Source organism: Paralichthys olivaceus, chromosome 21, assembly GCF_024713975.1.
Source record: "Paralichthys olivaceus isolate ysfri-2021 chromosome 21, ASM2471397v2, whole genome shotgun sequence".
Lineage (NCBI taxonomy): Eukaryota > Metazoa > Chordata > Actinopteri > Pleuronectiformes > Paralichthyidae > Paralichthys > Paralichthys olivaceus.
Window position 1 is genome coordinate 5,243,883 of NC_091113.1, and position 27,977 is coordinate 5,271,859.

The 27,977-nt window shown below is 41.7% G+C and overlaps 1 protein-coding gene across 3 annotated transcripts in view; it reads left to right on the top strand.

The window, feature by feature from the left end:
- Positions 1 to 27,977, top strand: part of LOC109626731 (protocadherin-15-like) — a 203,125-nt gene that overhangs the window by 81,555 nt on the left and 93,593 nt on the right. For 2 of the 3 annotated variants that reach the window (XM_069517681.1, XM_069517683.1), the window contains exons 2-4: positions 13,591 to 13,741; positions 24,242 to 24,256; positions 25,177 to 25,242. In XM_069517681.1, coding sequence (XP_069373782.1) covers positions 13,621 to 13,741; positions 24,242 to 24,256; positions 25,177 to 25,242 — 202 coding nt within the window. In that variant the 5' untranslated portion in view covers positions 13,591 to 13,620. The remainder of the gene's footprint in view (positions 1 to 13,590; positions 13,742 to 24,241; positions 24,257 to 25,176; positions 25,243 to 27,977) is intronic. The other variant, XM_069517682.1, reaches the window with a different exon arrangement.

The following is a 27,977-nucleotide window of genomic DNA, read 5'->3' on the forward strand; positions in this document are numbered from 1 at the left end:
TTTAATGCCTGCTGAAATGAAGGCTCAGAGTTTTTTTTTACTGCTCGACTACACTTTTAGAGAGGGGATTGCATTCAGCACAGATATAGGACTACAATACCCATCAGTCTTGTCATCGCTGTCGTATGAAAACAGTTTTGAGTGCTGGATTTTTAAGAAAAGACATTGTCAGGCATGATAAGTAAAGTCAGTAGAATTGAGCCCCGAGTTTACCCAGAGTCTGACTTTCACACATGCACAACACAGCGGGAGGTTCTTTGCACAAACACGTTCACAACAGCAACAAATCCTTTGCATTATTCAGGCGGGAGGTGGAGCAGCCGGATGCAGCAGGCAGAGGCAGGAAGTGATGTATTTACTCTGCTGCTGAGATCACATGATCATGTCTACAGCACCCTACGTGTCGTCAGCTCGTGTGTCACCGCTTTTTCACCGGGAGATATATATATATTTTTTTTGTTTTTGTCATTTTGTGTCTGTGGTGATTTAGGAAGCGTCATCAACCCTCCCGCTCGCTCCCGCCAGGGTTCAGGCGGAGAAAGTCCACAGAAACTGAAGCTCTACTGTGAACAAACTGCACAACTGTGTCAGAAAACAACTGTCCAATCAGAGTAGAGTATGTAAATGATAAGCTCAATGCAGCACGTGAAGAGATTCATGAGAGGCCAGAGACAGTATATTACTTTGTATCCGTGCATTCGAACGCAGCCTAAATACCCTTTAAAGCTAATAACATTCCCATCAGCCTCAGCTTTGATTTGTGTTTAGTGCTAAATAGCAAATGTTAGTGACCAGCATTACTGTGTCAAAGGATAAAATACTGTTATGGCAACACTGAATCATTCATGAATTTTTCCATTTACCTTTTTGGCCCAAACATAAATATTCTGAGTCTGTAAAATACTGGCATCAGACGTAAACAGTCTTTTTAACGACAGAACGTCAAATCACAGGAACATGAGCTGTTTGTTCTACAGCTGGTTGTATAAGAAGCATTTGTGACACTGAGCTGGCAGAACAGCCGCCTCCTGTTTGATGCTGGAAAGATCCAACGCTGAAATATATATTGGACGTCAGTCTTCTCTGTGATTATTTTGTTTCATTACCGTAATATGACAGAGATAAGTCACCGCATCAGTGGTGCTGAGGAGGAAGGGTTCACTTTAATTGATGTACTTTGTTATGAGATATTCAGTTTGCAGTTGCCTGGTTTGAAGTTTTTAGAGACTTTCACTTTCAACTTCATCGTGTTGGTCCTCATAGATATTTTGTGGGTGCCAGGTGTTTTGAATGCTTCTTTGTGAGGGATTGACTTCACATTCAACAATACAACCAAGTTAATTGTTCCCTAACATGATTATCTGCCTGCTGGCCAAAACGCTGCCTGGAATCTGCATATCTGGCAACGCAGTGAGGAGAACCAAAGAGGGAAATTAACAAGAGCTGCCTAACTTATTTTCTTTTCCACCAAATTTGTATTCCCTCTATTACTCATGTAGGGCATTGCTCATTTTATTTGATTGTGCAGAGTGAGGAACCACTTTATATAACAGGCAAAGTTAGAAAAGTGAAATTGAACAGGGGAAAAGTGTTTGAAAAGTAAGAAGGTTGTGTTTTCATTGTTGTGTGTCTGAAATGTTTTTGAGGAAATAAAGCAGATGTCTTGAAGAAATCAGGCATATTGAGCGGATTGATGACTGTTTGTAATTTGGTGCAGCTGGGCCTTGGGGGGGAGGTCTGCAATCTTCTGAGCGACAAAAGGAAGTAAACACACAACATCCCAGTAACTTTCCCATTTCTATCACCCCACCCTAGATTTCCTTTCCCTTAGACCGGCAGTTTCTAAAACTGGGTCGAAATTACTTTTTGGTTGTTTGTGATCGGTTCATGTGCGATGAGAAGTTTACTGGTGCGTCTGGATCCCAGGGTGAGATTACATGAACTCAATTTTAATCCTGCGTGGTAAAAGTTCTGCCCCACTTTAATACCCTAAGAAGATTTGTATGTGATCGGGGGCTTCAAAACCTCTTTCAATCCTGGACCCAAATAAGAAAGAATCAGTCAGTGAGCCTGGCTGAGACATATTCTAACAGTGTGTGTCCCACGTAGATTCACTATCTCCACAGAGGAGGCCGACACATTGAGGTAATGACACATGGCCAGAAACAGTTTTAACTGCTGGCTGGTTGGACTGGAAGTGGAGACACATCACCTGTCTTTATAAATGAGCAGACACTCACCATATATCACAAATATGACGTGCAAATGATTTTATTAATTTTAAAATAGCACTCTTAGATATAATTTGTGTCAATGAGGGCAAGCTTGCATAAAATGTACGTGAGGTCTGGATATCACGGAGACTTCTGTGCATTTTCCGAGTTTCAGATGATTGTGCCAGGAAGTCAGCATGTCTGATTTAAGACCCAAAGATGCTCTGAGGCTTGAGTGTCATCGACTCTAGAGTGGTGTGCACCCGCAGCAAAACACACACACATTTAGTGCTTAGCTTAGTTTTTAGTTGTATCTCTGTCTGGGAGAAAGAGGATGCAACTTTCTGTGACATTGCAGGTGAATGTTTGTGCTTGCGTGATTTGCATGTGTGCACGTGTTTGTACGAGTGTTAGCGTTAGTGGCCACATGCTAAGATGGTTTCCAGTGTTAAGTCTCGCCTCTAGCTTTGTGTGTGTGCGTGTGTCTGTGTGTGCGCGTGTGTGACAGGGAGAGAGATTATTGTGGCTCTTGCCAACTTCAAAGTGTGCCAGGTCAGCATGTTTACACAGGAGAATTGGTGTTGGGACACACACAAACATACACACTCATATTGACACACATGCACAGGTGTAGACACACCTTATCTCCTGTTCTGCTTCCCGTACACACACATATAACATGCACAGCACCCAGGATGTCTTATCAGTGGTCCCAGTGAGTTAGTGGAGGCATTTAATCAGGGTCAGCGTGCAGCTCTTGGCATCAGACTGATTCCACCATCTCCCTCTCCCTATACACGTCTTCTTTCACTCGCTCTCCCTTCACACCGAGCAGTCTGGCTAAATATTGCTCAGCAACAAAATTTTGTTCCAGAAAAGTTAAAACTAGATCACTGGAGGCTTAAAATAGTTTCACACTCATAGATTAACTAACTTTCTCAGCTACTTTTGGGAAAGACGGTACTAGTCTTGCCAGCTCTCCAACATGCTGGACTCTGGAGTCAGTGCTATTTTTTAATGTCGGTTTCCAAACGCAATCCTTTTATGTTTTCTGGTAATCCAAGTAGCAGAACGTAGTAATAATGAATCCAGTATCTAAATATTTTGCGAAGTACACTTAATGAATCACTATCACTATCCTATATCTGTCTGTTTTTGAGTTGTATCTGTTGGAAAGAGCCAGGCTGCTGGCCGTGCCTTCACATTTAACACCAATGACGGTAAATAAAGATGGACAAAGTGTCTAAGCTTCCTCCAGTGTTTGTTTGGTAATAACTAACATGGAGGAGGCAGCGTTTATGACCTTTACTACAGCCAGCCACCAGGGGGCTGGAATGCATTGGTTTCAATATTGGTTAACTATCATGTCATCCATCTTTAAACATGGTCTTAAGACACACAGACAGAAATGAGAAGCAGAAGGTGTCAATCTTCTCGTCAAATAAAACCACACAGAACGCACATGAATACATTTATATGGCAGCACACACAAAATAACGCAAGCCAGAGAGCTGCTGGGGCTTTAAAGAAGATTCAAAACATTACACACTGTGTTGTGATCCAAACAATACGATAGCTGCTGCTACTGGATGCTTTACGTTGTGTCCTGCAAATCATTAATTCATGCATTTGCTAATTTATTTAGCCATTGGTCTATCAAATAGTAATTGGAGAGGTGCTTTGTGCACTACCACTGTGCATGCCAGTGCCCTGCAGATCATTGGTTCAGCAGCTTTGCAGCCAAACTCGGGTGACGACATTTAAGAGGTGTTGGCAGCTGCGAGATGCGTGCGAGCCCTGACGCCTGTTTCAGGGCAGTGTGTCAGACCTGGATGATCAGGGTAGGAATTAGTTGACTGGGCTGACAGGGGTAGATTTTATAAGTCTGACATTTTAATGGAGGGAGTTCAATGAGCATGAAGGATGCTGGTAATGGCAGAGATGGATTCCTCTTCAGGTGCAGGCAGCTGATGTGTCACAAATGTGTCCATTACTTAAATGTCTGTCTGTAGAACATTGGTGAAAGGGGACTTTGTTGGTAATGTCTTGTATAAGTAGGGACATGTATAATTGCTAAAAGGGTACTGTTTATTTTATGATATAATAACCCTGCTTTTAGTGCTAATCAGCAACATACTAACAATTGATTCTTATCTTAACATAATTTAGTTAAATGAGTATTAATGGAGACACATGACACTTTTCAGTATTTCTTTGAATAACCAAAGTTCAACCCCAAATTAAAATTATGAACCTGAATATGAGCAGAATGTTTCTCCTTTAAGTGTGAGTGTTAGCGTGTTCTCATTACAGTAGCAACGTGGACTTTAAAAGATGTGTTTACCAGAGAGTAGAAATTATGTTCCCACATGGGAGTTGTAGAATCCAATGTTTTTTTTTTTTTAAAGCTTTAATAATATTTGGCAGCAGGGTCCAGCTTGGAGGGTTCACATCAGTATGAGCTCTTTTTATATCTTCTAGTTTAAAAACACATCACTGCTGTAAGAAAAATACAGTAAGCTATAGTATATAGTTATCTACCACATCTGTTGAATAGTTTATTTTAACTACTGAATATTTACTGAAAACCTGTTTCATAATACATTTCAGGCAACATGTGGAACCCAGGTGCAGAATCCTAGTTTATATAAAACCTGTATCACTTGCTTCAGGTGTTTTAAGATTCCAAACAATCTCCAGTCACTGATGGACTCAGCACTTATCTGTTTGGCTCAATCAGTTCTCAAGAGCTGAGTTTCAAGCTTGAATCTCATCTCTTGAGATGGAGTCTAAAGCCTTGAAAAAAAAAAAAACCCTCTTGTTACTATTGAGATCAGAAATACATATCGTGTCTCGACTTTTGCTTTCTCTGTCTTTGTATAAACAGTCAGTAGTTGAACTATGAACGCACAATTTATTCATTTTGAATAATAACATGTAAAGCAAAAAACGTCTGCAGTGCATCGCTGACACTTAACATTTTGATTCGATTTCCTGACCCTGTAAACAAACCACCTTCACAGTTTCAATTGAGATTTTGACCTGTGTTAATTACATGTTATATTTTCACCTCAAACCGGAGCGCAGGAGGAATATGCTATAAATGTCACTTCTCTAATATTTGCATTTACTGCTACACTGGTCCACATGAGTGACCTGTTTCTTAGGTAAAACAGCGACAGCCAACGGCTGCTCATTCGGTGTTAGCTCCGGTTTCCGGGGAAAAAAATAGGGATACAACAAATTGAAATTGGAACCGCTGCAACATTAGAGGTGAAATCAAGCGCATGAAATGAGATGTGAGATTTACTGCCATCCATACAATTATGTGACTGTGAAATAATCGAGGAGCGGAGAGGTAAAGACCATCTGACTGATCAACCATGGTCACCAGTGGCAGCGCAATCTGTCATAGTTAACACCTACTTACACCATGTTAACGGCGGGGCACGCCTCATTATTCACTCCCACACATGTGAATGGGAACATGAGGAAACATAAATATGAATGTATTCACTTTCTCACACACACACACACACACACACACACACACACACACACACTCATGCATATAGAGTGTGCTTCATTGTGTTGTGCGTTGATTATCTTCCTAATGTTGTGTCACCTGTCGGCAGAGAGATCTGCTTGGAAGAAGCACAGGAAATAAGTCATCAGGCCTTAATGGAGGACAGGAAATAGATCGCAGAAGCTTAACTGTGCTATCCTGGTCCATTAGTTGCAGACTGAATCGAATGGAATATGTGCTCATTTGTGCGTTGGTTTGTAAATTGACCATAAATCGGTGTATTGTGGACAATTTATTCCCAGAAATGTGTTGTTTTTTTATATGAAGTACGGCTGCTTCATGTTTGTGAGCTTAATTTCAAAATGCACTGCAATTTTCTGCAAAAACAGATTTGACTGGTAACATTTCTTCAAGCTATGAAAGGGGTTTTGGGGGCCCTGTAGGCAAATGGGCCCTGCATTGAAAGAAACCAAACCAAATAGACACACTCACATTCAGACTTTCTAGTCTTCAACCAAATCATGAAAATTAAGAAGCTTTTGACAGAAAATGTCTGGCATGGGGTCTCGTTAGAGGATTTCTGACCATGGTGTCATTGCACGTTTCTGTAAATAGCTGATCATGGAATTTAAGGGTGCTTTTGCAAATTGTTGTTGCCGTTCTCAGGGGCCCTCTCTCAGCTCGGGTTCTCAGGTATCTGCCCGCTTTGCCTGTGTCCTGTTGAAACTCCCCTGCTCTTACACAAGCCTGCCTCTCCTGCCACCACTGAGTGTGCAGCTCACTCACCAGAGCGCTGATATTGAACAATACAGCAGAACTACAGATTACATTCACTAGCAATGTTTTTCTGTTAAGTTCAGTTCAATAACAGTTATTGAAAAGAGCGTTGTTACAGTTTTATAAAACAAACAAAACATTGATTTTTAGTTCTGAATTATGAGTGTACGTCTTTCCTTTCCTTTGCTTGATGCCATGTGTTTCCCTCCAGGTCACTTGTTTAAACCTGAAAACCTTTAAGTTGGCACACTTGTTAGCAAACCGTTACTTTCTTTCAACACATCCAGCCGCTATGGAGCAACATTAGCATTCATGTGAAGTAGCTTCTGATGAATCTAAGTCCAATACTTACTCTTCCTCTGACTCTGCTCTCATTTCAGCCAATTCCCCAGGGAAAGATGTGTCACTTTGTTCACAAGCTTTATTCACTTTTACCTGCGCACTGTTTGGTTCTGGTACAGGCAGCGAACAGTCGGCCTCGCAGAGCGTTTCCTCTGAAAACAGCTGCCTGCTGTGCGAGGAAAAGTACATGATGAGAGTGAATCTGTGAACTGAAGGACATTAAAAGAGCAGAGTGGAACTGCAGAGTCGGGTTTTTACTCTGATTAACTGGATATATAGCTGTCACTACATGTATTCAGAATAGTCTCTACTTTTGGTGACGTCCCCGTGACTCAGGGTGGATGGACTTTTTTAAAACAGAAAATGATATTGCGGGTGACTTTTATTGTGATACAAAGTACGCTTCAGTTGTACGGTACGTTTTCACAGAGTTATCCGCCGGTCAATTAGGACCAGAGCTGTTTTCCCTACATCCCCATATCTACCAGTTACCAAAACGAAGCCGCAAGGGATTCATGTGATTAACAGTCCTTTAATGGAACCAGACCTTCCAGGATTTGACAAAGTAACTTGCAGAATGAGAGGCCAATTCTTCCGAGTAGAACGAATACATTGGAAATGCTGCTAAATTGTCCTCAACTGACTCAGCGTCTCTGCCCCCCCCCCCCTCCCTCTTTGTGTCTCTCTGTTAATTTAAATCTCTCTTGCTTCCTCACTCCCGCTTTGAATTTCAATTATTCATTTGCATGATTATTAAACAAAGGAATATTTTGGCAGTTTTGAAAAATAAAAAAGAGGTGTGAATAAAACAAAAAAACACTTTTACCTCTGTGTTTTTTAGTTCTTTATTGCATAAATACTCAGAATAGAGGATGTGTAATACACTGTGATATTTATGTCCCCTCTCTCTCTCTCTCTCTCACTTGCTATTACCATAATTCCCCTTCTGTGTGATCCTTCCTCATTTTATCCCAATGTTTCTAAATGTATTTTGCCTTCCCTTTCACAGTTTCCTTCAATTCCTCATTCCCTTCTCTCCTTCCTCACTTTGCCACCCGTGGCTCCTCCTGCCTTGCTCTCTCTAGCTTTGGCAAATGATGTGTATTAACAAAATTTGTCCTGCGATGCTTATGTCCTTCTTTTTGCCTCTGGGGGGGGGGGGTGGCAAAACTGATCAGTGCATCTATCTAGTTTTCGCAGGCGAATTTTGGTTTGTTGTTTTTTTCCTCGTGCTCTGCAACAACAGACTGATTACGTTTGGAGGAGAAAAGTCCTTTGAGGCAGATGTGAACAAATCCCACAAATTGCTTCATTTATTTGGTTGCGCCCGAGGTAACGTAACTGCAACAAGTGTCAGGTTTGTTGGCACAAACATGTTTACACTTAATGCCCATGCAGCTTTCAGGTGCTGCAGAAAAACATGCAAATAACAGTGCCAATGAATGACATATACACGTATGTGACGTATCAGCGAAAGTGGAATAGGTACCAAATTGCACACACGCTCAGAGATGTCAGCTATAAAATCTGAAAAGAGTGAAAAAAAACAGCTCGCCATTTTAATAATAAAAAAATAATCTCTGGATCCATTCACTGATACCAACCAAAATTAAATGCCTGACCCATCACTCCCCCAGGTTTCATGGTATTCTGCCCAGTAGTTTTTATGTAGCCTTGTTTACAAACCAACAAACCAACAAAAGTACAGGGGTGAAAACATGACCTCCTTGGTGGAGGATCAACCTGGAAAATGAATGTTGAGATAGTGTAATCAGAGAAGCAACATGTTGGGACGACGGCCAAACGGCTCACTCCAGTTCACGCTTCCTCCTTCCGCTCTTAGGATCTGAGCGTGGGGCCTTCGCAGGCAGCACGGTCAGCGTGCACATCTGTAAACCTCCCAGCACAATATGCACGGTTTGGAATTCATTACGCATCGGGTGCTGGAGATCAGGTCAGTCCATGCTGAAGGTTGGCAGCTGAGAGGTTAATATATCCAGGCTTTTAAAAATAAAAATTAAAGAATTAAATTATGCTCACATCCGATCTCTCGCTTAAACTAAATTCTTTTTCTGTCTCTCTGTTTTTCTCCATGTGGTGTTTGTGTGCAATCAGGGAAATTGTGGTTTTTAAGGACGCCGCCTCTTCACACCCACAGGTGCTGACACTCTGTGGGATTGGCACAGCAAGGCCTCACCATTAGCTTATTGGACAGCTTGTTCAACACAAACATGCGTGTGTGTGTGTGTGGCAGTGTCTGTCTGATACTGCCAAGTAAGGTACATTTTGTCCCTGTAATCACCTAATGTTGCAAATCTAGTTTCACGTCCTCTCATACACAAAATTGAACTCATAATCGAATTATTCCAAATGCAGACGTGCAGTGGCATCTGCATGTTCAAATACTGTTTGCTCTAACCTACATGCATCGTCTACTCTGTTTGAGGGCTTCACGCAAGCTGTTTATCGCATTAAGGTGCACAAAACTGATTTAAAATGTTTAACTTGACACTTGTCTGCCTCGACTTGACAAATTCCTGGCACCCGCCACCTCATCCTGTGTTTCAAAGCCCACTCATCTTGTGTTTACTCACAGAGTCAGAGTGTACGGGAGCTGGGAAAAGGAGGGAGATGTGCTGTGAATCTGCACATTTCGCCCTTTCTGGTACAGCAGTGCATCTCCATTACACACTAGCCTGTAACCTGAGAGTCACAGTTCACTTGCTCCGTGTCCTGGTAAAAAACACCCTGGAGCCAGACAATAAAGTTCACACAGTAAGTCACTCTGCATAAGGCTGTCAGCCGTCCGCCTCGAGTGGAAAAAAACAAGATTCTCGTCTTGTGTTGGCAGCGGAGGAGCTGTGAGAGGCGGCGTCCTACAAAGCAGACAGACAGTGACAAAACACAAACACTGAGTGAAATAGACAGATGTCAGCTGTGACAGTACAAGTGGAATGTTTGGAGTTGTTGTCGTTTTCTGCACACATGCATATGCAGTGTTTGACTTACAGTTACAAGGTTCTATCAGTCACACGTGGCGACAGGGAGCTGATCACAAACAACAAGCAAGTGAACACCTTAAAACAGCGCGTCAGCATCTCTCACTGTCTCCGTCAATATCTCCTCTCCTCTGTTTTCCTCCTTTTTCAAAGTTTCTCTTTTCATCTGTTTTCTCTCTTGTGACTTCCACAGTCTTTTCAATCTTTTTCTCTCTTGATCTTGTCCTCCTTTCTATACAAACCTGGTCTAACTAAGCCCTCTTCTCACTTTCTCCTCCGCCCTGTGTTCTCGACATCACTGAGTTTGTCGACGTACAATAAAACCAGCGGACTCTAAAGTACAGGGCTCAATCTGTGTCTCTCTAGTAATTTCAAGGACAAAATCTCTGTCTTTGATTTGTCTTCCTCTTTTCTAGCTCCAACTTTCTTTTCCATTATTGTCTGTTGTCTTTCTGTCTCCACATTGCTCAGACTCTCTCCTCCTCTTTTCCTTTGTCTGAGCCTTGTTCGCTCTCCGTCTCTCTGTGTGTTTCCTCTCGTCTCTGGAGGAGTAAAACTTTTTGAAGTTCCACCAGATGAGAAGCGCCTTCAGCCCTAATACACTTGATCCTCATTACTGATGCTGACAGCAGGGCCTGTGCCATTGTCTGCTGTCATCTGCTTAACCAGGGAATTAAACAACGTGCACATGTGCACTCACATACGCAGTCTCACTCTTGTGGTCCGCAACGTTTGAAAGTATTTCACCAGGTGGACACACACTTAACAGATGGTATTTCCGCTAAATTTAGATTTCATTTTTCATCCTTTTCAACCAATACTATTTATGTCCTCGAGATTCAATGAATACTTTGAGGAATGTGGCACAACCAGCAGCAGACATTCCTACAGTCTCACTTGCTTTTAGAATAAGAACGTCTTTATTTGATTCACATTCTCTGTGTGCTAGAATTTGGATGACGTACAAAATTACGATTGTCAGAGTATAAATAATTTAAAGGTCCAGTGTGTAAGATTAAGGTGAAAGGAAGTTTTGGCAGAAACTGAATATAAAATTATCCTAGTGATGTTTTCACTGGTGTGTTTCATATAAATTGTATCAAATGTTGTTTTCTTTACCATGGAATGGACCCTTTATATCTAAAACGTTATATTTACATGGAAGGGGGTCCTTTCTGTGGAGGCTGCCATGTTTTTACTGTTGTCCAAACTGGACAAACTAAAACCGTTGGAGTTTTTATGACAACTGGAGTTCACCACAGGTTCTCTCTCATGTTTGGAAGGGCAGGGTGAGGTGAGGAGCAATCAGCTGCAACATGCAACTTCACCTCTATATGTCACTAAATTCTACACACTGAACCTTTAAAGTGAGCAAACATAATCTTGACAAAGGACTTCCATGTTTGTTTCTAGTGGAATCACAACTATAATGTTATGGTTAATATGTCTCTATGCTTTGGGGTATCTGCAAGCTAACTATGTGGTCTGCAGTTAAAAAGCAAGCGTGGTGTAAAATGCAAGAAGTAAAATATAAAACGATGCAGAAGTTTGGCAACTGTATGGTGATGAGTTGACACACCAGCAAAAAAATGCTCATAATGCAAACTCCCCCTCATGTGTCCGTGAGTTTAGTCACAACTGACTAACCAGAGATTATTCGTCTTGGGACCAGAATTTAAACTCATTAACATTGCAGGTATAGAATTAGGGATCCACAGTAGAAATGTATAATTGTTAATCATCTACTCTCCGGTGTGTTTCATTAAAAAAGAGAAAGAAAAAATAAATACCATCTGCTTCTTTTGACACGAATGTCAGCTGAGCTGTTATCAGTTTCCTCTGTAGGCTGCTTCTGACACTGTTACATCTCGATCACAGTCTGCCACACCTGCGCTCCATCAGAGACACACCGAAGCACCAGAATTTGATATGTTAAATTCAATTCAGGGAGGTGAAGAGCAGCTCGGTGATGTTGTGTGTCCTTCAAATGAAAGCTGCGGGTTCAAGCTGTCATGACTGTTGGATTCCCCCTCTGGGATTTACTGGAATATCACAATTACTTCTCGTTGTCAGCCGGCTCCATCTCCATTCCGAGGCGAAGGCAATAGTAATCTGACTCTGTCACGGTAATTTCCACCATGGGAACTTCATAAATCAGTCCTAATTAAACAGGAGATTCTGCATGACGGGGAGCAGTTAATGTTGTTCTTGCTAAATAAGCTCAAATGACTAAAGTCTCAGTTAAATCCTACTCAGGATAATCTGTTTTTGTAGAAGGAAACTTATTTTCTGTATCACCATGAAAATGTGATAACCATTGAGTGGTAAAGAGGTTAAAATACTTTTACACCACGGTGCTTCATCTTGACCAATATTGAATGAATCAATCTGTGATTAGCTGAAGTAAATTGTTGTCTTTGCCAACATATCGTTCCAGGAAAAGATTCAAATTGTGTACGGGTACAGCAAAGATGTGCATAATATAGTTCAGACCTGGTATTAAAATCCGTCCTGGGAGATCTGATCACAAGTGGACAGTGTGAAGTTCGTCTCTTCACACCCTGCATGTTTCCTGAATGTGTCTCCCGTGACCACTTTTGATCACATCTCACTTCCTGCTCACGTAAGTCATTTGTCTTTGCGACGACCAAATGATGTTGTTGTACCCAGCCTCATTTAACAGATGCAACTGATGCCAGACAGAAAGAGAGAGAGGGAGAAAGTGAGTGACTGATTTAATGAATGTATATATATGATGTATAATATATAATATAAGTGCCAGTTCCTAGGTTGATTATTTATAGAGTTGAATGAATTCTTGAGAGCATTATATAAGCAAAATAAATGACAAATTGCCCGAATAAACAACCGACAACAGACTCAGCCAATCACCGAAAGACGATATATTCGTCCAGTCCTCCAGCCCCACTGTGGAGCGTTTATGCTCTCCAGCTTCCAGCTGTGAAGTCATATAAATAATGTCCGTCTCATAAGTGTGGAGCAGAATGAACGTGAGGCAGAGTAGTGCTGAAAAAAGCAGCCATCCACAGTTTATTGTGCCACAAAGCAAAGCTGCACATATTGTCCCTCTAAAATGTAGTAAATCTTAACCAGAGCAACAGACATACAGCTTCATGTGTGTCTCTGTTTAATTGTGTAACGTGTCATCTGAGGCAAATTTTCCTCTGCAAGATCTGACATGTTTGGCAAAATGTTTCCTTCTCCATCATCATCTGCAGGTTTCTGTGTTTTCCATCGTGGTGGCAATGAAACATTCGTTTACTTTGATGCACATTTGATTGATCAAGGATTTTAGGTCGCAGCATGAAGCAGCAGTGAAGAGCAACAACAAAATGAATATTAAATGCTTCCTGAGCGATAGGTTGTGAGAGCATTTCACCTCAGTGTTCAAAGCATATTTCCATTCAAAGCTCACTTCTGTAGTGATGGGGTGGGCGCAGAGTGCACACAGTTCAGCTTCATCCAACTATATACAACTGCTGCAGTTTCTTCCTGTGGCAGATGTGCCTTCACATCGCTGCTCACTAAATGCTAGAGCACAGGTGGCACAGCCTGAAAAGGAAGCACCTGATAATGACTGTACTTGATTTTTTTTATTTTTTCACTTACTTGTAAATAGGAGCGAGCGAAGCCACCAGATGTTTCTGTGCTGCTGCTTTCAATGTTGAGTGATCGTGACTGACCTGTGTTGCTCTGTCTCCTCTCTCTGCAGCTGGATGCTTGGTGAAGCACGGTGCTGAAGATGGTTAGAACGCGCTTAATGGGGCCACTGTCATGGGGGCGGGTCAAATGGCCAAGTGCAATGGGAACGGGTGTCTTTTATCTGCTGCTGCTATCAACCTGCCTTGGCCAAGACACAGAAGGTAAAGACAGTCGCTCTTTATGTCCCCATCCTCCCTCCACTTATCCCTCTTTTTCAATCATTGCTTTTGGCTTTGTCTGTTCTGTGTGGCTCCATCTTTTTCTCTCTCTGTCTCATAATGTGGAGGTGAATCGAATCTCCCCAGTGGGGATTTAATGTGAGAATTGCACACATTACTTTTGTGACTTGAGGCTTAGTAAGCAAAAATCTCAGTCAGCTGCAGCGTCACAAGATTTTCCTGATTCACTATTGATCCTGTTTTCATGTGTGATAACAACAACACAGTTTATAGAAGTGAACTCGGTCATTTACTCACTTTGAATATTTGTTATAGCGTTTCAATGTTTTCTTTTAAATCTAAAAAAAACTCCACCCTTAAGAGCTTGTACTTGAGTCACACTTCAGGTGATTGTAATTAATTAATTAACAACTTGCCTTCAGTGCACCATGTTAATATGAAACTATGGTGTAACAACAATAACCCTCGCTGCTTGGTGCCTGGTAGGAAATATTTCCTTGTTGCTGCAAGTCTCAGCCACATTAGTGCGATGATGGCTGAAGTTTATTTCAAGTCAATTCCCTGAAATATTGCAACATTTGGAGTTTGCATGTTCTCCCTGTGTCTGCATAGGTTTTCTCAAGGTACTCTGGCCTCATCCCACAGTCCAAAGACAAATTGGGGTTAAGTTAATTGGAGACTCTAAGTCGACCGTGGGTGTGAATGTGAGGCTGAATGCTTGATGTCTCTGTGATACACTGGTGACCCATTCCGGGTGTACCCTGTCTCTCACCCAATTCCAGCTGGAATTAGCTCCAGCTCCCCCCGCGACCCTCAAGGACTAGCGGTAAAGAAAATGGATGGATTGATGAGTTGTTATACTGCTCTGTTAAAGCAGATGAAGCTTGACCATATGTCCTCACAGTCCAGTTAAAACCCATTAAAGTGTAACTTCTCCCTCAGCTCTGAAGTCAAATCCATCCTCTGCATCACATTGAAAAATGCTAAAAACTGGGCAGGGGGCTGAGGTGGCGAGTGAGATGGGGCTGGATGTGAGAGTGACAGTGTCAGTTACCTCCTCGGGCCATAAAAAAATCAAGAGGGACACAGAGTGTCCAGGCACCTCTGCCACAGAGGACTCTTTTGAAGTGGAGGAGCTTCCCCTGCAGAATCCCCTGTAGTGGGCATTAGAGTGGTGGAGGACCATCATGGCCCTGAGCTGTTTCAGATCGAGTCGTTGGCTCCAGCCACAGTTGTACCCAGAGCTGGAGCTCTCACAGCCGAGCTGATGCAAAGGCAAGACAGGGTGGGTGCAGAGTCACGCTAGTTAGAAGGCTAATGTTGCTGATCATTTGAGTAAGTTGAACGACACACTGACGTCCCCACCCGTAATGTTCTTCAGCACGATGTACATACAGGATCTGCAGTAGCCTGATTCTTTTAGAGAAAATGTGTCTCCCGAGTCAGATAATAAGCTGCCCACATTTGATTCCAAGTATAATATAAATCTCAGGACTCATTGCCGAAGTGTTTCTTCTCTCACTTCACATTGGAAGAAGAATTTCCAATTCATCTGACAATGGTAACAGTTAATGGGGGAAATTATGGCAGTGATGTGATAATGTTGAAAACACATGAACTGAAGCAAGGCTGCACAGAAATTGAGTCATCACCGCTGGGAGAGCTCAGCATAATGCTCTCTTGACTATTTGTCAGGATTTTAATTCTCCATTTAACTCTTAGTCCTTGAGATTTATCTGGTTGACATTTACCTGACGTCAGCCGCAGCCAAAGGTGAATGTCTGCGAGCGTGTGCGCTTGTGGGCAGATGTAGCATATGGAGGCATAAAGCATGTCTGCAAGTGTGCATGTGGGTTATTAGTAAATCTGTCTGTTGGGGGTACACAATTCCAGACATCCCCTTAATTCAGATCTCCGCATCTGTCTCTCCTCTGTTTCCCCTCATCACACCTGTCCACCTGCGCTCAGCTGCACCCACGATGCTGTGTCTCCTAAACTGTTGGCAGGATCTCAGAAAACAGGATCGCAGCCTTTATTCTGCACATAACAAGAATAGTATGTTTTAATAAGCCTGGGTCTGCGGCTGACACACAATACTTTACTCAGTTTGGGTCCCCTCATGACAGGAGCGCTAGTGTGTTTTTAATGAGCTGGAGTCCCAGGATGAGCGGTTGATTTTCGCTGTTTGGACCCCCCGCCTGACAAGAGTAGCAGCGTGTTTTAATTAGCTTAGGTCCCAAAGTAAGACTCTTATATTCATTTTCCTCCGGTTTCCCCCAGCGATGAGAGTTTCAGTATAATTTTTAATGAGCCTCGATCCCGGGGTGAGAGACCGCACAGTGTGTCGAATCAGCTTTTGGCTGAAAGTTTAACAGCTTCACTCCTGTTTGTTTTCTGAAATTCTGAGAATCAGTCTATTTATTGTCATTGCAATAACAGTATTTATAATTACTAGTGCTGGAGACTGAAATGCAGACCCTCTGAATTCCTTGTGCTTTCATCATGAATTCATTTGAAGGCTGCGGTGTGTAGGTGGCTGTCGCTCTTGTCGCCGTATATTGAGTGTGACGTGCGTCTGTCTTGAAGCCGCTCTTTCATTAAACATGAATGCTTGACAATGTATTCCTTTCTGTGATCCTGCATGAAAATGTGTGCTTGTCTGTGTGATGTAAACATGTGGGTACGATACTATTTTGACCAGATGTTGCCAGACGTTCTCCTCCGTTAAAAAAAAAAAACGCTCTCTCATCGTGTCTTTCTCACGCCCGCCAGCTTTCGCCTGCATGATGAACTAGAAAAAAAAAAAGATAAGAATGAATGTCAGTTCCCAGTGTGACGACTGTGGCCCTGTTCCAAACCAATCCTGAGGTGTCAGTCTGAATGAAGTCACGCTCACAGCTCTGTAGAGCACTCTGCAATAAGAGGGAGGCTGTGCCGCAGGAGGTAGAGCCGGTGTAGCAGGAACGTCTGCGGTTTTGATTCTGCCTGTTCCCCTCTGCATGTCAAAGTGTCCGAGCTCTTGAACCCCACATATACAGATACTGTCGATAAGACCAGACAAGTAGTTAGTTACCTCCGCTGTTGCTGCACCTGAGCTCTGGAATCGTCTCCTGTCCCATTAGGTTTTGCCCTGCTATCGATTATTTCAAATCTTAATTTAAAATATTTCTTTCTAATCTCGCTTTTAATTTCCCCTGATTCTGTCTAATGATTTTGCTAAAAACCTTTTCTTTTACCTTTTGTGCCTTTTATTGCATATTTCTATTTCACTGTTTTCTCTCATCATGTTTGTGAAACTCAGCTCCTTCTGTATTTAATGTGGATGAAACAGGTTAATTCATAGTGTGTTGAAAACATCTTCTACTATTTGCGAAGCCATTTTTTAAATATATTTCAAAACCACCAAAATATTTTATTGTAATTTTACTGCACTGCACTTTCTGTGATTTTAATCAGACTGTGAAAATGCTGTGGTGGAGAAGTGTATGAATCTATCTCCATAACCAAAGCAGTTTTTATGACATAGCGAGTAATATTTATGTGATGTATCCTCCATTATCCAGCACTCACATCTCTGCATCATCCACTTCCTCTCCTCACCAGCTGGATCTCAATATGGTAAACTCTCCATGAGAATGGAGGAAAACTGGAGATGAATAGCACAAAGGTAGTGGGGCCACATTGGTATTTAGCCTGTAGTGCTTGCATTGATTGTCCATCAATTGCCACAAAGCTAGAGACCAAATGATATTTTCATCCTGCATGGTTCCAGACGTCTGAATCCCCGCCAACTTCTTTTTCAATTCACATAGTGAAAAACAAAAAACTCAGAAAGCTCCAATTATAGCTCCATATATCACTCGATATCTTTTTACCACTTTTGTCAGACGTTTCATCAGAGGTGAATAACTGTCTCATCTGTCTTTACTTCTACATCACCTACAATCATTCCTCTGTCTTTGTGCCCATCTTCCTCCATCTCATCACCCTCTGTCATCCTTCTATCAAGCCCCCAACTCTGTCGAAGCCTATGTACAGCTATATAGATTGGCAATTTTCCCCAGGTAGCATGTTGGGGTGGTTAGCGCTGTCGCCTCACAGCAAGAAGGTTAGAACCCTGGTGTCTTCTTGTGAGTTTGCATGTTCTCCCTGTGTCTATGTGGGTTTTCTCAAGATACCAATTCAAAAACATGCAGATTGGGGTTAATTGTAAAACTCTAAATTGACTGTAGCGTGACTGGCTCGCCGATACCCCTCCTTTTACCCAATGTCAGCTGCGACTCCAGCGACCCCTGGGGGCCCTCAAGGGATATGCAGTGTAGATAATGGATGGGGATACCACTTATTGCTATTATATGCCTCACTACCTCTGACTTTGCGCTTTACACACATGCTTACATACGTGACACGTGTCTAGGAGGTAGAGAGGGTCGTCCACTAACCAGATGGTCAGTGGTCCGCATGTGGAACTGTCCATGGGCAAGGCACGGAAACCCCAAATTGCCTTTTACCTTGTGAATGAGTATAAAGCACAGATCAGGTTTGTACTTACCGCTGAAGATAAAGTTCAGATTGAAAGGTAAATAAGTGTAACCACTTTGCAAACGAATAGAGGAAGAACCGAGGGGTGAGAGAAAGTTTAACGTGTAATAGTTCCATATTTTCTGAGTGATCGTCTTTCTCGGAAACCAAACAAATGTATTTCTTAAAATGTCGAGCTGCTTTATCCACATTCACACCTTCATGTACAGTTGCCGACAACCTCAGGAGCATTTGGGGTTACTCCGGGGTTGTTTATGTATTTCCACCGTGTACCCTGAGCACAAGTTCTGTCTGATTCCCACTACTAACTCCGTCGGCCGTGTTCAGACACAGCGGCTGGAAACAGACCTGACGCACTGAGACAGAGAGAAAGGGAGAGAGTCAGGATAATGGATAAGCCAGCACAGTGACAAAGTGGTTATTTCTACAGCACTGACCCTGTGTGTCTGTGTGTGTGTGTGTGTGTGTGTGTGTGTGTGTGTGTGTTTTGTGTGCGAGCAGGTTCGACAATCCGTTTTCTCCTGAGATACAGCAATCTAACACAAGGTCACACTGTCTCTCCTCTTCTCTCAGATCTTCCTCCACCAACACTCTAATTTCTTCTCTTTATTTCCCTCAAATGATCTCCTCCCTCTTTTTTTTTTCCAATTTTGTCCCCTTTTCTCCTACTCTGTTCTCTATGGATGGATGGATCAGGGGTTGCACGGGAATGGATGGATGAATAGATGAATGGATGATGGATGAAGGTGATGAAGGATGATGGTGGTTGGATAGAGGAGACGGAGAGGAATCGGACCCCAGGGAGAGGTGGAGATTGGGGTATCTGCTGATGGAAGCTTAAAAAGGACATGACGTGCAAGAATGTTTAGAGGAAATAAACTAAACGTCCTTGTCCATATGTCTTTTTCTGTATATAATCTCTTCACTACCCACTCTTTCCATTCTCTCTCATTTGAAAGACATCGTTATGTTTTTTGAAAAGTATTTTTGAAACGTATTTTTTGAAACGTATTTTAAAACGATTTTCATTCAGCAAGTCAGTTATGTGGCAAAGCATTCTGGGGTTGTGTGACGGCAGAGTGTTGCAAGCTGACAGACAACATCAAGGTTATTGAAAGAAATGACTTGCGCTTTTTCCACACATTTTTTCTTTTAACAAGTAGATTATCCTAAAATTGCTCAAATGGGCCCAGCATGTAATTAACTCACAAACCCTGTGGATCTCTATTAATGGCTGCACAGCCACACACGCTGAGGGAATGTGACGCACATACAAACACACACAGTATTAGGTCAATGTGATGCAATTAATCCTCATTAATCACATTGTTTCTCATTGTGGATGAGACAAAGACATTTTAATCCAGATTTAACGGGGTTTCTTATTGCAAAATGACATTTGCGATATCTCAATATCACATTTAATTCAAGTGCATATCTCATGACAGACAACTGCTCCCTAGTTGCACTGTGTATCATCCATTTCACTTCAGTCTGGTTCACCAGGCTGGACAGTCTCGTCGTAAAGAAAGAAATAACTCTTCTTAGAAATCTTATCAGCGCAGACGTCTCTTGAAATAACATCCGCTTGGCTACCTCGCTATATGCTCAAACATTATTTCAGCATGTTGTTTTTGGAGTTCACCATCACTGGGTTTCCCCCATTCACAATATTCACTCCAGGCAGGGTAGCCAAGCAAGTGTTTAACAGATGGTCACAAGCAGAATGCAGTCGAGTACAACTTCAACCCACATGAGTTTTTCACAATATGGCAAAGGGAAAAACAAGATGGCAAAGCTTGAGAAACTATTATTAACTCATACCAGAGAGAAAATGTTTCTCTTGAACTGAGAAAGTTCACCGTCACAGCACACTACTACTACAATACATAGTTGTTTTTAATTTAATTTAGGTTTTTAACATTGTTGTAGAATTTTGCGTCACTATCAGGATGTACATAAACACTACAGGTCTAATTATTGAACCTAACACAGTTTTGTTATTCTTGATCAGGGCCAAGCTTCCTTCTGTTCCTTGTGTTTATGCTAAGCTAAGCTATGTGGTCTGTAGCTTTATATTTTCAGTACAGACACGTGAGGTCTCGCCCCTTTCATTCTCATGCTCAGCAAGGCAGCATACAAGTGCATTTCCAAAAACGACAAACGATTGCTTCAAGGTTTTGTTTCATCTGACCACATTTACAAAACTCAACTCCAAACCATTTTTAACTGGATTATAAACAACCCTACAAGTTTAGAATCTGGTTATCTACATACGATTTTCTGCTACGTGTGAAACGGGCTCACAGCTCATCGGTCACAGACCCAATCTGAAACATCATCAGATGAAATGAGTCAATTATTGCAGTGGAGGCCGGTCGGTGCCACGGCCCCGACGGATCAGAGGTGCCTGTGATGTTCTCCACTCTGTGTACTGTAGACCTCATGCTGCTCCCGTCATCTGATACTGACAACACGTCTCATTTCTCATTGGATGATATGTAATAGAGATGGGAATAGTATTCAGATTTTCTCTTGACCTTAGCTTTACCAGTCACTTCAGTATGTTCCATTGCTACATCCACACAGTGTACGTTGGAGACATGTAGATGTTTTCTAATGTAAGGTAGAAAATCACATTTACTTTTTGACTTGAATCCTTGTGTGATTTACATGAGAACTTAGATTAGAAGTGAAGAGTTTCATATTGGTGCTGTGGAATTTATGCCCTGTATAACAAATTCAAATAAGATTATTAGATGATTCAATGCATTGTCTTAAGCTCGTTGAATATGCTTCTGTTAACTTGTATCACTATAAACACTATATTCTCTTTCCTCTTCCAGATAGGTGCATTGCAAAAGATCGATACCACCGATCGAATGATATATATAAATGTCAGTTAAATTTGAAGCAAAAGCCATCATCTAATTAGCTTAGCTTAGCACAAAGACTTGAGAATGGGAAGCTGTGTTCAAATGCTACTGCTAAAGCAGCATTTCAAACTCAGAAATGTGAAAGAAGAATGTGCTCAATATATATTGAACTACTCCATTAATACTACAACAAAAGCACAGCATTGAAGGTTTGACACCTTTTCTCTGTTGAGTGACTCAGTCTACATATGCAATGAATCCATGCTACACACACACACACACAAACACAGCGTTGTCCAGGTGCCCTCTCTGAGTCAAGTCCCATCATGTATATTTTATGGTAACTCTAGCATGTGTGAGTGTTCGATTGCAGGTTGGTGTGAATGTGCACATGGGGTTGTGCCATGAAGCTCCCAGACCGTTGCTAAGCTGTGTGTGTCTGTGTGTGTGTATACTGAACAGGGCTGTGTGGACTCTCCTCCTCCTCCTCCTCAGTGAACTTTGTTGTGAAAGGTGACTTTTTTTCTCTGCCCCCTCGGCAACCTGCACATGTTTCCTCTGCTGCCTAATGTAAATGGAAAGAAGGTGAAAAGGGAATAAAAGTTATTGATTGAAACACATCAGGTTTAAATAATGAGGCGTCGGATGGATGATAAATCTGGAACGAGCGTTTCTCATTGACTGCCTGTGATATTGTCTGAACAGAAAAGTCTATTTAAAAGTTCTACATCTTTTTTCTTTCTTTTTTCATCGTGGTTCACACCTTGAACGCTTCACCTCACTCAGCCCTCCACAGAGCTTTCCATCAGCGTGGCAGAAACCTGGCATCAGATGGATTTATTTACTTGTTAATGCGCAAAGTCATCTCCGTGATTTTTCCCTCAAACTTCAGAAGAGGGCAAGCTTAGCGGAGAATAAGTGAGTGCTCGTTGGAAGACAAGTGCGTATCAATGAGGAAAGAATTGCAGAGGTAAAGCATGAGGAGACACTCGAGGGACACGAGTGCCTGCAAAAAAAAAGGGTTCTAACTCGGAGCATTGGATATCTCAGACAAACAGGGATTTCATTTGGATGAAATATGTCTGTGACCTGTTAGAAAGAAGAGTGGAGAATTTACATTTTATTTCAATTCACTTTTAATCCTGAGTTTTCTGCAGTAGGAGTTAACAGTGCATGATTTAATGTAGGACTCGCTAACAGAATGTGGCAACTTAATTGCTCGATTTCATCTTTTCGGTGAAACTTTTCCGTAGTCACACGTTCGTTTAAATCAAGATTACACTTTTAAGCACGATTTCTTAAAATTTCCTGCAGACACCGTGAGGATTGGGCTTTAAATTAGCGTCACCTGTATGCCGGGTATTCAGTTTTGGCTCAATTCTTTTCCACATCTCTCCGTGTTCATCTGTCGCTTTGCATTACGACCCGGCCACTTTACCGTTTCATCCCACTGAATTTTTTATTATTGGAGAGGCTGGCAACTGTAGAGAAGGAGGGAGATGAGAGGAGACGGAGGAGGGAAGACACCCAGAGAAGGAGACGCACCATAGAGAACAAATGGATGATTAGTAATAGATGAGGGGCATCAGCTTACACTGAAGGATAAGCAGGCAGTCAAGCAGAGGATACACATCTGTCATCTGATGCACTCACAGTCCAGGTGGTGGAGTGTGATGTAACTACTGACTGTTGTTCTGTGGGTCGTGTTTTTACCTCCGCCGCTGAGGTTGTGTTTTCACTGTTTGTTTGTCTGTTACTCAGCAGCTTTACACAACAACTACTGGTCAGATTAGCATGAAAGTTGGCAGAAGGACATGGGATGAGTCGGGGAAGATCCCATTAGAAGTTGGTGCAAATCCAGATCAGGGGCAGATTCAGGATTTATTTTTTTCACTTTAAAGTTCGTCTTTGTTTGTTTGTTTGTTTGCTAACAGGATTACACAACAACTACTCAACCCCAGGAAGAACCCATTAAAATTTGGTGCAGATCCAGATCAGGGGTTGGATCCAGGATTAATTTAGTTTTCGACTTCCTTTAACATTGCAAGGCATTTTTCAACATTTCCCTTGATGTCTAAAATCTGGTTTCATGAGGGGGATGTCGGGCCTCGGTGCGGAGTGTCTCCGCTCTACTCTGTGGCATTCTAGTTTATTTGTTCATTTATATATGACTTTTCCAACAGTGCGTGTAAATGTCTCACAAATAAAATCTACTTTTCCCAGACAAGTGGCCGAGCCTTAATGTCAGTGCCTTAATGTCAAGCCCTGCATCAGCATGAACTCAGAAAACAGTCTGTGCCTCCCTTCACCGTGATAAATTAGAAAACCAGTCATTTACCGCACTATAGATGTAAGCTAATTCGCAGGCCTTGGACATTTTAATCTGTTTTTGTGAACATTCAATACCCCCCCCCCCCCCCAGCAAGAAACAAGAAACAATAGCAATGAATCCTGAGATAATCTATGGTGTCTCACAGTTGTAAAGCTTAATCATGACGGGGGAAGAGAGAGAGAGAGAGAGGGAATGATAAGTGGAGGGAGAGAGAGTGCGATCATTGTTCCATGAAGTCTATTTTCTAGGTGAGCAGATATCTGTCTTGCAGTCATTCCTGTGGGATCTTTTTTTTCCCGGCCATCCTCGAGAGCCGTTCCAATGATGCTGCCCCGTCTGCTGAATGTGGGTGTCCTTGTATTTCCTGCATCCTGGATGTAAGGACCAAGAGGATGAAGGCGAATCCTTACATGTCGTTGATGTTTGTTTTCCAAAACACTGAATGGGTCCAATTTTAAGCCTGCAGCTCGGGTTAGAATCATTTCTCCACATGGTAATACAGTGAGTGTGGGTGGTGGCTGTGAATAGAGGAGGAAAAAACACATCATAGCATCTTTCTTATTAGCTTTCACTCTATTTTTAAAACTTCACCTGCTGTAATGTCTTGAAGATTAATTCTTATCTTTCACAATTGTTTTTCTCCTCTCCTTCCTTTTCTCCCTTGGCTGCCAACTTCCCTCTCCTCCTCCCCCTCCTTCCTTCCTCGTGGGACGGGGCTGTTTCTTTCGGCAGATTGGCAATATGAGGGTAAGAGCTCTCTCTTTTCTCTTCCTCTGTTCCCTGTGTGTTCAGTCACTGTGTTAGTTTATTAACCCTCGGTGACCCTGCAGAAATGGCTGCAGGGGGTCCACCAAGCTTATCCGTTATTCATCCCTACATACGTGTCATCCTCGGAGCATGACCGTTTGTACTTTTTCGTTTTTTTCTTTCCTGTCCATCATCATTTTTTTTAAAATTCCCATTTCTCTCAGTTCTTTGTTGTTTATCTTCTCCATCTCTGACACACACACACACACACACAGTACTGTACTGTGCACGCTCTAACTGCATTTCAGGTTTTACAGGGTGATTGCAGCAGCCTCTTGATTTTAACGGAAAGAGAAACAAACCTGAGCTGTTTATTAATTTTTCCTTCTAAAAACTTTAAACAAATGAAGTCAAGCTTTTCTATAATGTTTGTAAAGAACTTAAACTGTCATATCCAGCGAAATGGTGAGGATCCAAATGTAGACGCCACATGGCAAAGGAGGTATATACATGGAATTTAATAAAGCGAGCAGGCAAACAAAAAAAATGCAAAAACCAGCAGAATGTAGGCAGGAAGAAATTCAGGGAAAAACAAACAGAAGCACATGAGAACAAACAAAGTGAGAGAGGAGAGTGGGTGGCACAGAGACTTTAGTTTACTCTAGTGTCGCACATTAGGGCAGGAGTGGGAAAACAAAGACAAATAAAGATAGGAAATTGGAAACTCAAAATGCAAACAAAGATAAATCAAAAGTTCATAATGAAAAAAATCCGTACCATAGAAAACACAAACAGAAACGGCTTCAAAAGTTCAAAATATGAGAAGTTTAGAAGTTTTTAAACTGTGGCAGAATCATGACGAAAACCCCAAAGTGTATATCAACTCTAACTGTTCCTGTTTTTCTCTCTCACACTCCCAGAATGTAAACTGTCTCGGTCGGGTCCTCCTGCCACCATCGTTGCCATAGATGAAGAGAGCCCCAACGGTAAAGTATTCATCCGTTTCACTTCTCAATTCGTTTCTGCATTCTCAGTGGGTTCAAGCATTTCTTTCACCTCTAACATGACTAACGCACATATTGTCGTAATCTTTGAGATTATCATCACCTTTAACCATAAACAAACACTGTTAGATGATCCTGACCTTCTCAGTGGCTGCTGATTGACGTTGCAGGTGCCCTGCACTCATTCATATTCATGAGCTAAGTGCCAGCTGTGTCTTAGCGTGAGTCTGGTCCCTGTTGCAGAAGATAAGACATTAGATCGTTCAGTTTATGCTTCGTCACTGTGCATGAGTGTAAACAAGAAAAAGATGCAGTGGTCTATTAATGCACACTTGTTTTTCTGAATTCTGCCGGTCACCGGGCAGCTTGCTTAAAGGAATAGTTTGACATTTCTGAAAATGTGCTTATTTGGAGGGTCAACACATTCTCTCTTTTGTAAAGGCCGCAGTCAGTTAGCCTGGTTAGCATAAAAAAATAAAATGAACATGGTTAAAAAAGCGCTTATTATTTCCCCCCCATTGTTGTATGTGGGTTGACTATGCAACTGCATTTACACTTGTGTTTGATGTCATCGTGATACAACCTTAAGAAGTGGTTTGTTAGATCAGATCCCAATCTGTGGTACTGTCGTGTGGTCAAGGGGTAAAAAATGTGTCTCTGTAATTACTCTCTTCTATAAGTATTAACGTGTGGTATCTCTTCTCCTGATATATACACATATATCCTCAGCTTGTTTTGTTAGCTTGAACTGTAGAAGCTAATTAGTGGCTCCCAGTATGATGATTGTGTCATTTAGACAGTGTGTGTGTGTGTGTGTGTGTGTGTGTGTGTGTGTGTGTGTGTGTGTGTGTGTGTGTGTGTGTTTGTATTAACATAAATGTGATGTTCAGGGGGGAGAATCATATTTTAATTGACAAGGTTAATCCTCACTTTAATCAGGAGTAAATTACATCTTATGTTGGCCTGGAGGAAGGCCACTAAATCTAATGGGGGGGTGTACACACAGGCAAGTTGGTCCGTGTAGTTAAATCACACGCTTATCTTCGGCCTATAGATTACTGTACAGAAATGGCGACCTGTCATAATGTTTTCCATGTCTGCTCCTCCACACGGCTTTAAACTGTGAGACCTGATCACAGTAATCCTAACTGACGTGAACAGAGATTAGCAGAGCAACACCAAACATGGAGGAGAGCAGTGGCTTCCATCCTCTCAGCTGACATGTCTGCATGTGTGTTTGCTGATGGCTTAATGCACCTTATTAAACTATCCATCCTCTCATTTCTCCTGTTTTACTCTGTTCTTCTGTTACATGAGTGTACACACATCCGCCTACTGGTAATTATATATACAGTATATGTATATGTCAGCCATCCATGAAAAGGACAACATTTATTATTTACATTACCTCCAGTAAGATGTGAATGGCTCAAGGACACCTGAGGAGCGATTATTTATTTCGTCAACCAGAAAAAGTGTTTTATTATGATTTCAGTGTTTGCATTAATTACACATGCATTATGTTTTGTGCAATACTGTGACTCCTTCACTCTGAGGCAGGAGAAAAAACTATTTAGCTCATTAAACATCGACACATTATCATGAAAATGTGTTTTTCTATTCAATGCTAATTGGAAAAAAAATCTGTTGGTATTTTAAATTCTAGAAGTTAGTATAAATAGTGTAAAAACATTGTGATCTCATTTGATATATTTTTGTATTCTAAAAACTTGCAGAGGAATTCACAGTATTTGTTTTTCAGCCCTGAGTTGTGTCTGCAGATCACACTCTCAGTAAACCTGAATAAAGTTTACATCACTATACAGAACAGAGTTTAGGTGCAGATTGAGTTTATGTTCTCTTGTCTGATTTTCCATGTGTGGCAATAACACAGTGTGCATGAAATGCTCTTTTAGTATTGTGACATGAGTATTGTGTAATGGAGGGATAACACAGTACAAATTCGGGCAGCTACAGTGTTTGTAGTCTGTTTATTTCTTCAGCAACAATGAGCTTGTCATGATTTATTCACACTATATGTTCAAGTGTGTGTTTGTTCATGTGTGAGCACTAATCTCCTTAACGAGGTTGTTGAGGAATAATTTAGCAAAGGAATGGTTTGTTTGCATGATGTCATGTATTGCTCCGTGCCTGTGAAATAGTGCTACGTGTTTGATACAGAATCTATCTTTAGGGCGATTATCTTGGGTCGGACTTGAGGAGAGAAAACGAGATACGAGTTAGCCCAGGGAAATGTCACAAGTGTGATATTAAGAACATGTAGAAAAAAAGGGGTGATAAGAATGAGTGGACATGTGTAGGACTGGGGGAACATACATTAAGAGGAATGATGCTTACGTTTGTTTGACGTCACTATCTTCAGGTTAAAAACTAAATAATTAACACAAAATTATGCAAAGTTACAGTAGCTGAATGTTTTACCAACAAGTGCTTCACTTACGACTGTCCCTAACTACCTGTACATGCTGCAGTGAGGTTTTTTTTCAGTGATGCTGTTGATGAAGAAGATTGTAATGCGGCTTGTGTTAATGTTGGTTTTTATGAATGTGTTGATGTGACATTTCCCGGTGCTTTCCACCTATCTTGCACTGCCTTGAGACAACATGTAGAACAAGTCTAACACCTCGAGATGAATCCAGTTTGAAGGTAGGAATATAGGCCGCTTAACTTTTAAACCTGAGGAATCAAAGACATGA